Here is a 16,606-nt window from a genome sequence, read left to right as displayed (position 1 = left end):
CGTGAAGTGTATGTGTTACGGTCTGTATGTGTGATACGGTCTGGTAAACGCCTTTATCTGTGCATGATCACAGTCAAGATCACAAACATTTCCTTCACCCCGGAAGTTTTCATCTGTCCCCTTCACTGCCTTCTCTTCGATATTTCAGCTTACTTAGCATTCCATCTCCATTTTAATTCATCTTTTGGCATTTTGGCTGTATCTTGTATTTTTGCGTTTGGTAGTGGGGATTGCTCTAGGGATTATAATATACATCCTTAAACTTTCAAATCTAGTTGGAGTTAATGAACTGTAGAAACCTTGCAACCACAGAGGTCCGATTCCTCCTCCGCCAAGGCCCTTGGCCTCAGGGTCATCGTAAGCATTATGTCCACACACATTTTCCTTCAGCGCCTTAAAGATGTGGTTCTATTGGCACTCGTGGTTTCTCAGGAGAAATCCATCATTATTCAAATTGTCATTTTCCTCTAGTAACTTTAAATATTATTTTCTTTATCTTTGGTCTTACGAGGTTTGACTGTATCTAGCAGACTGTCTTTGAATCTGTTCTGCTCAAAGTTTGGTGAGCCTTTTGAATCTGTAAAGGTATGTGTTTCACCCAATTTAGAACGTTTCTGGCTATTATTTCTTTCAATGTTGTCTCTGCTCCAACATTTGTCTCCTCCTCTTATGGGACTCTTTTCACACAAATGTTAGATTTATAAATATTATACCACAGGTTCCTAAAGCTCTATTCATATTTTTTCAGTCTTTCTTCTGTTCTTCAGATTTGATCATTTTTATGGATTATAGACTATATCCACCCAATGGAATATTATTCAGCAACAAAAAGGAATAAAGTACTGATATATCCTACAACATGGGTGGCCCCAGGGGACATTATGCTAAGTGCAAAAGAAGCTAGTCACACTTATATGGATAGAATAGGCAAATACGGGGAGACACAAAGCAGATGAATGGTTCCCTAGGGCTTGGGGGGGGGGCGTGATGGGGAATGGGGAGTGACTGCTAATGTGTATGGGGTTTCTTTTTGGGGTGGCAAGAATGTTCTAGTATTAGATTGTGACATTGCACAACTTTGTGAATACACTAAAAAAACCACTGAAATGCACCCTTCACTCAACGTATGGTATGTGGATTATATCTCAGTGAAGTTTTTTTTTAAAAAGAATGAGTTGCATAAAGTTACAAACATTTAATTCACTCTACTTGGCCAGCTGTCTCTTGTATCAACTTTGCCTGTTCCATCTATGAATTTTCCACTACCGCTTCCATACACTGGATCAGTGGGCCGCTTGCGATTGCTTTAAACATTCCCAGGATCTCGTATATATTCCATGACATTGTCCTTAAACAACAGGGGCAAGTTTTCTTTCCTGAATTCTAAAAATCTTGACCAGACACTGTACGACATGTAGTTCTGTTCTTAAATGAGATTCCCAAAATGACAATCGGAAGTTCTTTGCAAAGTAGATATTTGCTGATTCAATGCCTGCTCAGAACTGGATTTTTCTTCCTAGTTCATTGGTTTCTATAACACTGGGTTTTCGAAATCCAGTTAAAACCCGTGATTTGTTGCCTGAGAGAAAAAGAAAAATAGTTTAGACTGTATTAGGAGAAGTGTAGTTAATATTTACTACATGCTTAGCTTACACCTTACATAAGTTAACTCTTTTCAATTTGCACAGTCAACCTGGAACACAGGTATTGGTCACTCTGTTTTACTAAAGAGGCACAAAGATGTTAAACTTGGCCAAGGTCATTCACCTACTAAGTGGTGGAGGGGAGATTCTACCCCAGAAGCATGGTTCCAACATCTAGACAGAGAGAGGTCAGCAGTGGGTCACTGAGTTAACAAACCTTTTCCCACTGCACCGCACTAATTACTTAATTCAGAGGTATTTATGGAGTCCAGTTAGATGATAAGTATTGAGGATACAAAACCAAACCAAAACAAACACAAGACGGGGCTCCTCTTCTGGGATTACTCAATCGAACGTGGGCGACAAACAGACCATCAAGTAACAAAAACATGACGTGGGAAGCATGCCCTCTGAGGCCCAAAGTCTAAGCAGAGTGCAAAGGTGTGTATTCACTTTGCAGGAGCTGGAGGGGATGAGCAAGATGGCACTGAAAGGCCAGCATTTACTCCAAAGAAACGGCTCATGCACAAGCCGAGGGGGGGAAGGGATGTGCAGTTCTAGGAGGGCCTCGGTGTAACGATGGTGTCCCAAGGGGCGGGTGAAAGTAAGGGCCAGGCTGTGAGGGGCTTGCATTTTATGCTAGAGAGTTGGGAACAAAGAGCGCCAGAGAGCTTGGCTTTCCGTAATCCGTTTGCATTTTGAGAAGGTAACTAGGAATTCTGCTGGTGGACCAGGGCAGAGACAATGAAAGCAGGGATACCAGGCAGGAGGCTGTTACAACGACTGACCTCGAGATTATTTTTAAAAGAAGCAAATTAAAAATCTGCAATTTATTTCTCTTTTTGGTGTACAATAAGCCATGTATGGTCCCAGGACCATGGTCAGTATCATCTAAACCAGCACTGTCCAAAAAATATAAAGTCACATACGTAATTAAAAATTTTCCACTAGCCACATTAAAACAAGTAAAAGACATACATGAAATTAACTTTAATCATGTTTTATTTAACTCAACATGTCATCTTTCCGACATGAAATCAATATACAAATATTAATATTTTACATGTTTTTCACACTAAGTCTTTGAAATCCAGTGTGAATTTTATATGCAAATGCTTCTCAATCTGGATGCTAAATGTACCTTAGAACTACTTGGTTTGCATTTAGATTTTGTAAAATTTACAAGTGAAAAAGTAGATCATGTACCCAAGTTGTTTCAGACACACTTAAATGTTGCCCAGTATTTGAACTGAACATTGGTTTTAAAACTTTAAATTGATTCAAATGAATTTTAAAATTCAGGTTTCCAGTCCCACTGGCCCTATTTCATGTGCTCAGTAGTCACATATAGCTAGTGGCCACCACTTCGGACAGCAAAGATTAAAGCCTGCCTGGCTTATAATAGGTGCTCAAAAAGATGTCATTATCTGCAAACACAGGATTTCAAAAGTGACGAATCACTCATTCTAAGCCAACTGTAAATAAAACATAGTATTTTGGAGCAGCAGGGATTCTTTTTGAGACCAGGAGGAATAAATACTCAGCACATTACTGTTTTGGGCTAAATTATTTAAAAGAACCTTGCTCTTTAGACCAATCTTCTGTGCAGCTAATACAGAAGATGTAAACAATGATTGGACAGAATCATTCCTTGTTATTAACGTACTTACGAAAGAGTAAAACACAAAAAATGTCTCATTACAGAAGGCTGTCATAACGTAACAGACTAGGAAACATACACTGTGCGCTGAGTACCTGTGCAGCATTTATAACTCGCCCTGGGATAGGAAGGAAACCACCCCTCCCGCCCCTGCTGCCGGCTGCCCTGCTCTGCAGAGCTCCAGTTTCAGGTTCACCGCGTTCAGAGTGACTGACATCAAATGCTTTCCCCGCACTGAGGAATCTGCTACACGTGGGTACATCTTCCTTCCTAAGGCTTATTTGTCAACAGACTGACCATCGGAACTTTGAACGCCTGTGCATGACACCTGCCCTGTGTGAGTTGGTTTTCCCTGTTGTGAAATGGAGAAAATACCTCCCCCACCCGCCTACACAAGTCATGGCACTGGCGGGGAGTGTGTGGAGAGGCCTCCCGTGGTAATGAAAGCGGGAAGAAGGGGTGGACAAAGCCAGTGGGAAACAGATGATTCAGTAAGTAGAGTGATGTGAGTGCAGGAGGCGGTAGGGAGGGGTGGGGAGTGGGGCTAACTGGAGGGTGCACGAGTGACAGCGGAAGGGGCAGCTCCCTCAGCAGGAAGGCTGAGGCACTGCTGCCAGATCCTTCCACCGAGTTCTCAGAAGTCAGAGATTTGGAATTTTACGTAAAATCTGATTTTTAAAAATCAGCAAACATTCTGTGGACTAGAAAGATCAAGTGGCAGACCTCTAGTTTGTAACCTCTGAACGTAAAGTTACAGAAGCCAAAACTAAAGAGCAACACCAGAAACGGAGGGAAAAAGTAAAAGCCAAGAGAAGGAAAGTTATTCTGAAGAAAGAATAATATAGACTAGATCATGGACCAAGGAGACTAGGATCACTACCGAGCTCAGATGCAATCTAGGTCAGCTTACACCCAAATGAGGAATAAGAGAGATTCAATAGAAGGTAGGCCTATACAAATTGAGTCAAGGCCCTCTATTTAAAACTCTGTTTGGATTAGATCTCCAAAAATACAAAACAGCTACCAACAGCTGAAAGTGATGGATATGATTTTTAAACATGCCTTTTAAAGTCATAGCTGAGCTAGCACGAAAGTAAGGTAAAGTCTTAGAAGCCAGAAATGAAGTCAAAGCTTGAGGAAGGGGGGCCCTGAGACTGGTAGTGGCCCCTGATCCCAAGTCTTCGCAGCTGTTCAAGAGTCAAGCCTGGGCCCAGGAACCCTCCTTCTTCCCTCTTCTCTACCAACAGGAGTTTTAGGGGAGTGAGAGACCACCCACCAAAAGACATCCCTAGCCTCACTTGCAGCTCTGCGAGGAGGTTCTGGCCAATTGACGTGAGCAGAAGCGACCTATGCAGCCACCGGATCACACTCTGCAGAGGAAGAGTGTCCCTCTCCTCTCCACCCTTTCCTTCCTCCAGGAGCCCGAGCGCAAATCCGTCCCCCCACGCAGACGGGGCAGAACCACGCTGCCGGGAGCCTGGACCCCCGAGCGGCCACGCCACCCTCAGCCAGCTCCCGGTGCCACTGTGCGAAAGAGAAAGAAACCGTCTTCTTTAAGCCACTGTACCTTGAGTCCTCTAATAAAGCAGCCTGAGCACCCCCTAAGTGATGCGAGCCATGTGAGGCAAGGAGATCAAAGAACCCCTACGGAACAAAGGTCTACGCTGGGAGTCGGCAGACATTCTCTCCAGCGGGCCAGAGACACGGACTATCTTAGGCTTCACGGGCCATGCGGTCGCTGTTCCGACTACTTACCTCTGCTGTGGGTGAGCAGAAGTGGTCACAGACGGTCAGCAAACCAGTGGGCACGGCTGTGCCCTAGGAAAGCCTCATGTATACAAACGGGAAGTGGCCTGGTTTTCACCCACAGGCTATAGTTTGCCAACCCCTTTCTTAGCACTGCCATAGAGAGACAGATAGATAGACAGACAGACAGATTAGATAGATAGATAGACAGATAGGGAGGGAAGGAGATAGACAGACAGATAGAAAGGATAGGCAGGTAGACATGTCGATAAAGTATCTGACAAAGAAAACTTGCCTCTTGTAGCCTTGGCTCTCTGAAGTGAAAGTAAATTCTGCTCTGAGAATTCACTGCTTAGAGCTGACTCTCATCAGGGACTATGGTTTCAAGTCACACTTCATACATGGTCCAAAACACCCTCAGAGTGAGACGTTACACGGAAGTGGACCCGGGCTGGCCACGCCCTCAGGGGCCTGACAGAAGTTCCTGTCTGGAGGAGCACATCTTCGGCCTCAAAGAATTGATAAATTCCTATCAAAGACGAGCTCACAAATAAAAATTACAAAACACAAGGAGAAAGACAAGTCACATGGAACAAAAGACAGCAGAGAAAAACGAATAACAAAATCAGACCCTACTGACTTTAGGTACTGGACTTATCAATGAAAATATAAGTATATTGAATAATACGCAAAGAAAAGAAAGTGTAAATAAGGAATAAGAGATTACCAAAAAGTGACCCAGGCATACTTTTTAAAGGACCAGTTACAACTTCCAGAAAAGAAAATTGGAATTTTAAATTAAATGAATTTCCAATAAAATTACCACCATACAAAGATTCAAGTTTTAAAAGTGGCCTAAAACCACAGAGACAATGAAAATAGGAAGAGAGGCAATGACATTTTAGAAACCAGAATGGGAATAACTGACTCAGCAAAATCCAGAAAGCTAAATGTGAAGCTTGCAGTGGGGAAGCCTTTGTATTTCTGCAAATAGCAGTGGAAGTGGGACTGGAAACAGAGCTGTCCGAAAGCTTAACAAGGTCAAAACAGCCCCTTCGAAAAGGACAGGAAGGGCTTCCCTGGTGGCGCAGCGGTTGAGAGTCCGCCTGCCGATGCAGGGGACGCGGGTTCGTGCCCCGGTCCGGGAGGGTCCCACGTGCCGCGGAGCGGCTGGGCCCGTGAGCCGTGGCCGCTGCGCCTGCGCGTCCGGAGCCTGTGCTCCGCAACGGGAGAGGCCACAGCGGTGAGAGGCCCGCGTACCGCGAAAAAAAAAAAAAAAAAAAAAAAAAAAGGACAGGAAGGGGAGAGTGCTGCTTTTGTAATGAACCTTAGAGAGAGAGACATCTGACTCTTTAAACTTTGTTATGTGATTCTGATAAAATAAATAAGAATTTAAAAAAGAAGACAAGGGCTTCCCTGGTGGCGCAGTGGCTGCGGGTCCGCCTGCCGATGCAGGGGACGCGAGTTCGTGCCCCGGTCCGGGAGGATCCCACGTGCCGTGGAGCAACTCACATAAAGAAATGTCAATAAAACTGGATACTATCTTCACCTATCCCAGTAGAATCATTTCTAATAGCCAAAGAAAAATAGAAACCATGTAAGTGTTCACCAAAGGAACTAGTTAAACAGGATATAGCCATATATACTATGCAGCTGTTAAAAAGAATGAAGAAAAACAAGAATCAAGATGAAAAGAAACGCAGGAACTTCCCCTGGAGAGTGGGGTACTGGTTGCTTTTAATTTTACCCCTTTATGCTGTTTGCACTCATGATTACTTTTAATTAAACGTTTAATTTCACACTGTAAGTACTTTATAGAAATAAATCGTATTCATACTCATTGCTCAAAGCCACTTTCTAGTACAATACATGTCTGACTCCCCCAAGCCTGAAGCATCTCTATTCCGTGCTCTCAAGAACGTTCTTTGTATCTTCATCCCATAACTTAAGAAGAGAGCCCACCCTACATTATACTTACATGCACAGAAGCCTAGACTCTCAGAAAGCTGCCAGGGTTTGAACTCCGGCCCATCCACCTACTAGCTGAATGACCATTAAGTTACTTAACTTCCGTGCCTGTTTTCTCATTTGTAAAAAAGGAATAATAGTATCCACCTCACAGGGCTGAGGGAGACAAGTTATACCTGTACCCTCTAAGCTCCCATCAGCGGCTCGCACACGGCAGATCTAAGCATTTACTGAAGTGAGCTGACCTGCTACCAGGGCACTCAGAGGGGTGAGGACAACAAAACCAAGTCCTCTGCAACTCGAACCTACAGCCTGCCCTCAGCGCTGCAACCTTCGTGACCCGGTGGGCTGTTTGTTTGAATGGACAGACTAAGAAGAGAAAAATGGGCACTGAATGAAGGGGGCCAAAGAGCAGTTTCCCCAGCAATTTCTCGGGCCGCTGAGGTGCATCTCCGCACGGCGAGAGAAGGATCCAGCCGCACTCGGCCTGAGATCGTGGCGCTCGTTTCGGTGACAGGGGTCAGGCGAGCCTTCCCGGAAAGGCTTTCTTTGTTCAACTTCTTACAAGATTCCAGCAGCCAAAACTGCTCCCCTTACCCCGTCCGAGATGGGACAGCCCACCCTGCGTGCCAGCAGCTGGGATGTCTTCCTAAGGCTCCTTACACCCTAGAAGGTGACTGTTCTCCCTCAGGCCCCAGGGCCCTTGGGACTTCCCTTCCCTGCAGGGATCCAGTCTGTTGTATGTGTGCAGATCTCCCCGTGTGAATCACGGAACCACGTTCCCTTCCCTTCGGTGCCTTTTAGAGGATGGGCGTGAAGGTCAGCCTGCAACTCCTGTTTCACAGAAAATCCCAGGACTTAACTCCAGGACTTAACAGCTGTGTGACCTTGGGAAAGTGCTTAACCTAAACCTCAGTTCCTTCATCTAGACACGGGAGCTTTCTATTTTCTAGGATAATACTGAGCCTGAACAAGGCCAAGTGTATCGAGTTCTGAGTGTGCTGCCCGTAACAGACTACACGCAACCAATGAGACACGACCGTGCGTGAGACCCCCGGGCCCGCGTTAGCGAGCCCGAGTCGTGCCTGCCCCCGAGCGACTCGGCGTGGCGTGCTCCCAAAGGCGCAGCAGAGCCAGACTCACCCACGGTGAGAGGCGGGGGCGAGGCACAGAGGAAGGGGAGGCGGCCTATCTCGCGAGAGACCCTTCCAACCCAACGGAGGTATCCCACTGCAAAACTTCTGAAGGCACTACTTACTCAGCTTCCCTTGCTGTGAAAAACAACAATCTCTATGTGAGATTAGTAGTGCATTCATTTGGGCTTACTGTGTTATCACAAAAGAACAGTTCATCTGCATCTGTACTAACTGTAGGATAGAAGTCCTCAGTGAGGAATAAAATTAAGATGCTGATAGGGAAAACCACCAAGGATCTAGCAAGCACTGTAAAACCTTGCTGAAATAAAAGACCTAATAAATGCATACACCATGCTGTACATGAGAAGATGCGAATTCTCCCCAGGTATGTATTTTATTTGTATAAACCTAATCAAAAATTCCAATAGGATTTTTCCCAAGAAAAATCGAACTTGACAAAATAGGTACGTCCGGAAGAGTCGAAGGGTCGTAGAATAGCCACCCAACACAGAAGCAGAAAAACAGACAAAGAAGGTAGGGCAGCTTCCCCGCCAGGAACCGAAATAAAGCAACCAGCTATAGTGAGCAGCTGGGGACCCGGAGCGGGAACAGCGTCGGAGGCCCTGCATCCAAGTGCCTCAGGCAGACCTCACCTTCACACAACCACCCGCCTCTACCGTCCTCACTTGGCAGGTGCTGAAGCTGGGGTGTAGAAAAGAAACTTGCCCAGGACCACACAGGTTCGAGGCAGGGGTCTGGGCCCAGCTGACTCCAGAAGTCCAACCTGTCTCATAAGGAAAATACTAGCACACACTCCTAAATGATCCGGTGTAAAAACGGATACAGGACGTTACCATGCAACTACGTTAATATGTAAATGGCTAACATTCATGCTAAGAAGTTCAACCTCACATGTACTTGTTTTAAGGACTGATACTATCTAGGGCTGCAGACAGGAGGAAGTGGGTACTCACACATACCACAGCAGTGTCTGTTTATACAGCATTTTTGGAAGGCAGTCTGACATTAAAACATACAGTTTGTATGCCTCTTCAGCAATTCCTCTTCTAGAATCGATCCCAGAGAAACATTAAAGGTAAGCACCAAGAGTCACGTTCAAGGATATTCACTGCAGCTCTTTCTGTGAAAGCGAAATACTGGAAAGAAAAGGGAACATTTGGAGCAAATCGCCGGGCGTCCATGCCACAGGACAGTAAGCAAAAAGTCAGTCTCCACGGACTGACACGCAGAGACGTCCAACATACGCCACGAAAGGGGAAAAAAAGCAAGTCACAGAACACACAGACTGTTAACCTATTTGTTTTTTAAAAAAAAGAATCTAAGAGACAATAAATGTGAGAAAAATGAGAGAAAAAGAATGAACATTTGTACACATGCTGAAAAGGCATTTTTAAAAAGGATCCGAAAGCATACACACCGAACCACGAAGAGCGGACACTGTGGGGAAGAAAGTGGGACCTGGGGTCCAGGAGCTGAAGGCAACTTTCACTTTTTACTCAATATTTTCGTGTGTAATTTAAAACGTTTTTGTAATTTTGAGAAGACAAAAGCAAGTGACAAAGAACTTGCCATCTTGTGTTCAGCCTTTTTTTTTTTTTTTCAAAAAAGCAAGATGTATAAACCAGTGAAAACGAAACACTAAAAACCAACCAGAGAATAGAGGAGGAATAATAAGAAAATTACGTATGAATAACAACTACTGACACCTATAAAGATTCAAAGCAACTGACACAGTAAATTTTATTGTTTACATAATGACAGGCTCTGGACAGAGCAGAGACGATGGACACAGTGACGACACATTTAAACTCCTGTCACAAATTGATCTGTTACAAATTCCCAATGGTCAACATATTAAAATGTAAAATATATAAAGAAAAAAACACAAGAAATATAAATATCCAGATTTTTGCAGCACAATGCAATGTCCTTTTTAAAAAAAAGTTTGTTGTAATTGTGTATTTAATTCTGACAGTAATTCAAAACACAAAACCACATGTTTTCCTACCCTTCCCCAAAACCGGGATCTGGGGACTGCAGTATTAGGGAAGTATGCAAAAATAAAAACAACTTTCATGCTCAGAAACAAAGCATTTTCCTTATTTTAATGCATCAAGGCGCAAAAATTTCAATTCCAAAAGCCAATCATCGCTATATGCAGATAAATAAAACAGATTTGACAACACTTTTATAATCAAACCCAACTAACGTTATACTAAAATATATATATATGTGTGTGTGTGTGTGTGTGTGTGTGTGTGTGTGTATATATATATGTAATACCTATTTTAGAAAAAAAGGTGCCTTGGTGAAAATGATTCTGAAAATATTCACTTGATGCACATTATGTTACAAAACCTTCTATATAAAAAAATTAAACTATTTTCAATGAAATTCCATGTTCACATCCCATCCGAAAACTGCACTTGAAAGATAAAATAGGTCTACCTAACGGTTTCTGCAATCATGGCTAAGGCAGTTCTCTTTCCAAGGGCTCTCTTTTCACCCACTCTCTGTCACTAATACTAATACAAATAACACACAGATGCAACCTCACATGTCTATATATCTCATTACCTGGAGCTCTCTGTTCACTGTTAAAACGGGGGATAGTTTACTGCTGCTACAAAGAATACTTTTTTCCTTAAAATATACTGTTTCTTTGTTCCAAATTAAGCACTTACTTAAGACATAAAAGAGGCTGATAAGCGACTCCATTTGGTGTCAATTATCAATAGCCCTGTAAGAAAGAACTCTCTATTGGAATAGCTAGAAAAGTTTCCACTAAAATAATAGTGCATCCTTCACCTGCATAGAATCAATTTGGCTTAATGGCTCTTTGCCCCCAGAACGCCAGTCTGGAGTTCAAATACGCTCTTGAAGGTTCATTTCAGATATGAGGATACACAGGACAATAAAGCTGTTGAAGTCGGTCTGATGAGTGTCCGCAGCTCTCACCTGGAGGAGCTGCTAAGATTAACCCGGGAACAAAAACGGGGAAGACTGGGGGCAAGGAAGCTGGGTTGGTCAGTATTTACACCAGTGACCACTCCGCTAAGTCTTTAAGCAAATAACTACAACGACTTGGTACCTTCAGCTCCTGGTTCTACAAGCACTGAGGATTTGAAGCCCAACAGGTGGAAAATGGAACCCCCTTCGAAAAGGGGAACGGTCTGAGGCAAACGTTGTAGGTCTGTAAATATATAAGCTCTATGCACACACAACTGTGCGTATTAGCCTGTATATATTTTACATACATATTCACAAGATGCCCTGCAGTGTAGTTCAAAAGGCCTTTTATCAAGGAACAAAGTGATTCTGGTATAGGCCCTAGAGTTCATACCATCTACAGAAGAAACAAATGTGCATATATTCACATAATGTAAACCTTGTCAACAAAAACATTGCTAAAACACTAGGTTAAATAGCAGTAGGTTTTACCGATCAGCGATGTAATATTTCTTACACTGAGAATCAAAATAATGAAAAATACATAACTAGGTTTCAAATACACAAACGTTGTTTAGCACGGCAAACAAGAACAGAGTTCAAATTCCAGAAGTAAGGAAAAACTATCAAAACTTTATAAATCTCCTGGGATGCAATTTAGTTTTACTGCATCAACTTTAGAAAAATAGACTCAGAGAATGAACGACGCTGCTATGGATTCCTCTCAACACATCAACCCATGTTTTATCTTTTTCCTCTTTTGTTTCCAGCCGGAGGTTTCTTCAACTGAAGGAGTTGTCCTCCTGTTCCAAAGCCTGCAGAGGCAGGATTGGACACCCCAAATGTCAAACCAGCTGATGCCGTGATGCCAGGATTGCTGAAGTTAAACCCAGATGTACTTGAGCTGCCAAAGCCTTATGTTTAGGGAAGAAAATATTCATATCAGAAGTTAAATCACAAAAACAAACATAAAAAATGGGGATGAGAGGTTAAGCGTCTAGCTGAAAGAATATATAACCTATACGAATAGCAAGTATCTTAGGGCCCTGAGTCTCTCACATGGAATTTTACAGGAAGAAAATCTGGCTGGCGACCAAGTGGCACCATTACAGACAGAAGTTCAGGATCCAGAGCAAGAGAGGAACCGCAACTCAACTCGACAGAGAGCTTCAAGTTGGCGGCCACTTTCGTGTTAATTAAATATGCCAAGGGACCCTCCTCCTCAGCCCTCCAGAAACATTTTATCAAAATGTAAAGAGACTTTCACAGCCTTTGGACCCACCCTTGCAATTCTAAGTCCTCCAAGAGAGCCTTAACCCACAATTTTCAGGACAATGAATACACAGAAGAGTAGTACCAATTGTTTTGATGTTATAAGAGCCCTCAAATAATTTAAGATCAAATACTATTACTGCCTAGCTAACTAATGTTAATATATGCATAGTACAATCCTGATACCACTGAATTCTCTTATCTTACTCCCTAGGAACTACTGATTTTAAACACCACTTAATTTTAAATGGAATTTCCTTCAAATTCCCGCAATGAAAAACTTTAATCGGTATTATTATTTTAGGCATGCTATTTATCCCTAAGAATTGCACATTCAAACAAGTCATTATTTACAAATATAGAAACAAATGCAAAAGTAGATGGAATTTGGAAGTGTCTACTAGAAGCGTCAAGAGATTATACCTATGTCAAAAATGAACAAAGAATCCAGTCAATCATCATTTCTAAGACTGGGATTCTTAAAATCAGGGGGGCTTATAACTAAAGAACACCTCTTTAGAAGCGAAACTATTCTGAATGAATAATGATAAAACTTTCGCAATGGGTTCATTTTTGTAATAATGAAGAAAGCTGTTTAAACATAAAATTAGTCTTCGGGTTCAAAATAACCTCTACTTAGTTAAAAAGAGGATGCAGTTATTTATTATATCAAACTAAAGTTGTTAGAAACGTTCTACAAACCTGACCTTCAGCATATGAGAGAGAGAAAGCTACATATGATTAGTAGGCTTGCAGGCTTCACCCAGTGGGTAGAAACTGAATCAGGGATCTTTTTTGGATACCGGAAATAACAACACTTATACTTTTAAAATTAAATAATGTGCACCTTTGAATCTGCCTGAAGTTCAGGCCAAAACACACAAACCTGCACTAAGACTTCCTGAGGGTTTATTTGTTGTTCCAAATCCAAATGTGGAGGCCCCTGTGGTGCTGCATCCAAAACCAGAGCTAGCTCCAAAGCCTAGTGGGGGTGATAGAGAGACACACACGGCAGGTAAAAACACAGGTGAAAGGATACTGACACGTAACACCCAAATTATCAGTGGTCTAATAAACAGAGTTGAGAACCGCGGCCTTACTAAGGAGATCTGCTTTACTCCTTTGCATTAAGACTCTTGGAAGAAGCAGATCAATTCTGAAATAAGACATTTAGATCTACTTAGACTAAGCTTATGACCCCTCTGTAATTTTTAAAGAACAAAGCCATAAAAAAACAAGATCATATTAGTACTTTCTCTCCCAAACGGACTAGAAATTTCAGTGACCATTCAAGTATGATTTTAGTCGAACAGATAGACACATATCTACTTAAGGATACTTCATTTTGGGGAAAAAAAAGAAGACTAAATTCATAAATAAGCAAGGCACGCACAACAGTTTAAATGCAAAGTACCGCACAGTAATTTTACTCTGCTTTCTGCGAAGACGTTCTCACTTACGAAGTTTACCACTGGAACCCTGCGTGACTACACAAGGGTCGGTCTCTCTACAGCCACTCAGGAAGAGCAGGCTCCTGCCACAGAACCAGCAACGCAATGCTGAGAAAGTGGGAGGGGGAGCATCGAGGCTTCTCTCCTAACGACACTACAGTCACAATTTAAGCGAAGCACGTGTCTTCATCATAACGGAGTGCAAGAGGGGATTTTGCCAAGTGCTGGAAGATTGGTTTCAAGTGCTCAGAAAATGAAATCCAATTCATCTTCGGCTACTCTGCAACAGCTTATCTAAAATACTGAGCCTGACAGTATTATTGCCCATCTAACTCTGAAATATGGCGACAAACTGGAATATAGATCATAGGAATTACTCTGTCTGCCATAATCCTAATAATTCCTATTAGGGTGTAATATATTACATAACCATAATAGCTTATAGGCTTTCCCTCTTATAATGATATATTTTAATGGAAATAAGGGAATCTTATTCATTACATGACAATGCACCTGTCAAAATACAATCAACCTTCAATTATCCACACCAGAGAATTGGGAATGCATTTGCATTTAGCGTGTTTTTGCAGAAGACTTACCTTACTAGTTAGAGTTAACTTATGAATCTACTGAAATAAACTTAACTGCCTATGTATACAAGTATGCGTAAAGGCAAATATGCCAAAAGCGCTTAGGAATGGACAGAAGTTGTTCGATTTATAATACAATTATTTCCCCATTTAAAGTGTGCATTTGCAGAAAGAGAAGCAGCTTAGGAGAATGTATGTCCAGAAGTAGTTTGGACTCCCAACTAATTTTTTTAAAGTTAACTTAACAAAACTAAGTTATTTTCAAGTTCATATTTTAGCATATTCCTTTGAAAATATGAACATCCCTACCATTTTATTTTTAATGCGTTTTTATATTTACTATTCACAGACATGAAATGATTTTTTAAGTTCTAAATCTAATACTAGAAAGCACTGATTATGTCTGGAGAACCCTTTTTTTTGCCAGATAGAACCTTAACTTCCCAAAGAGCAGATCCTCTTAGAAGTGTTTACAGGCTGGTAGCAATTCAAATGTATCACAGTCCAATGCAATACGAGAAAAGTTAAAGTGTACCTCCAAGGTTTGAAGAACCTAGGCCACTTGACTGCAAGCCAGTGCCAATACCTGAGCCGAATGGCGCTCCAAAACTAACTCCCAGAGATGGCTGTGGCCCTGGTATAAAAAAAAAAAAAAAAAAAAAAAATGGGGGGGGAAAAAAAACAAATTTGCCTTACTCTTTCAAGATTAAAGTTACTTTATGAAATTATTTTTAAAATGAACAGTGATTACTTTTCACAAATTCTATTTGCTAAAACTTAGTTTTCAGGATGTCTCCCCAGACTAATTTATCTGTCCCAGCTGACTTACCTATCCAAAAATAAATCTTAAAAAAATTAACTTGTTCACACTAGACAATTAAAAGAGGCTTACCACACGGAAAGATGAGTGTTGGTTTAACCTACTAAATAATTTGAAATCTTTAATGTATTGTAAATTATAGTTCTTTTAGTTTTACTTCTAGAATGGTTTTAGATCTCTCTGCTTGTTTTCTAATAAAACTAGTTGCTGTATTCAGTAAACGTTTTTACTTTTGTTCTTTTTAAAATAAGCTCCTTAACTGTTAGAGTCAAGTCTCAATCGATCAAAACAGACTGACACTAACATGCAAAACCATCATGTTACTTCATAAGAGTAAGTACCAAAAACTAGGCATGGTTTCTTAGAGGAAATATAAATGATATATAAATAAATAGATAAAAAAACAAGACAATGTTTTATTTTATTAAATTTATTGTTCATCTTAAAGCAAATCAATTACACAGTAACATGACAATTCCAACTTGTTCACAAAGAGTGATAACTGAGTTCTACTGTTAAGCTCTGCTACATTACACCACTTATCACCTGATTAAATAAGATAGAGAAGGAACATTTACAAAGGCACCGCTGTGCACCTTGACAGATTCAATACATTCAAGATTTCAATTCAGAAGTTTCTTTCCAACATCTTGGAAAATGTACTCAGATGCAGAACAATCAGTCCTCCTTTTCCCATTTGTTACTTTAAAGATTTTGGCTGAGTTTGTTTGGCAAGAATAGCATCAAACTTACTAGCCTCTCTTTTTTAACTACCTTTTTTTTTTAAACTAAGCAGAATACAAAAATCTATAAATCTCTGATATTTGATAAATAATTTATGAAAATTATTTGATAAATTTCATAGTACAATCTTCAGTCTTGTCTTTTTCAAGCACAGTGATCAGTGCATCTCAAAGTTGAGGGAACTGCCAAAGTAATATACAGATTGATATTTAGACTTTTTAAAGAAATCAAAGCCTTCAAGTTGTTCAATGAAGAATGAGGTTTGTATATTCAAAAAGGTAGTGTAAAATTATAAAACATTAAAGAAAAAAGAGAAAGAAAAGAAAAAAGAAACTAAGGAACTACATTTTGCTACACTGGGACAGAAACTGGACTTTCCAAATAGCTTCTACCCAGAAAATAAAGAATAAGGACTAACAGCAGCCAGAGTTCTTACACCACTATTAAACAATAAATTAAAGAAGATCTAAATTTTTACATCCAGTTTGAGATCAATTTGAGAATAAAATACCTGCCTAGCAGCTCTTTTGTAAAATGTTACTACAGGAAAAAGAAACTAAGCATGTTACCCTCTTATTTCTAATGAGAGTAATATGTAGAAAACAC

General features: G+C 41.1%; 1 protein-coding gene across 5 annotated transcripts in view; it reads right to left on the bottom strand.

The window, feature by feature from the left end:
- Positions 1-1,481: 1,481 nt before the first annotated feature.
- The window catches only part of NUP58 (nucleoporin 58), a 43,353-nt gene continuing 28,228 nt past the window's right edge, over positions 1,482-16,606 (bottom strand). For 4 of the 5 annotated variants that reach the window (XM_059041998.2, XM_067016531.1, XM_059042000.2 and 1 more), the window contains 3 exons: positions 14,972-15,070; positions 13,282-13,377; positions 9,886-12,037 (listed from right to left, as the gene is read on the bottom strand). In XM_059041998.2, coding sequence (XP_058897981.1) covers positions 11,868-12,037; positions 13,282-13,377; positions 14,972-15,070 — 365 coding nt within the window. In that variant the 3' untranslated portion in view covers positions 9,886-11,867. Of the gene's footprint in view, positions 1,580-9,885; positions 12,038-13,281; positions 13,378-14,971; positions 15,071-16,606 lie in introns of those variants that run through there. The other variant, XM_067016533.1, reaches the window with a different exon arrangement.

This window comes from Kogia breviceps, chromosome 16, assembly GCF_026419965.1.
Source record: "Kogia breviceps isolate mKogBre1 chromosome 16, mKogBre1 haplotype 1, whole genome shotgun sequence".
Taxonomy (NCBI): Eukaryota; Metazoa; Chordata; class Mammalia; order Artiodactyla; family Physeteridae; genus Kogia; species Kogia breviceps.
Note: the sequence above shows the minus strand (reverse complement) of the source record. Positions and strands in the feature narration are given on the sequence as shown.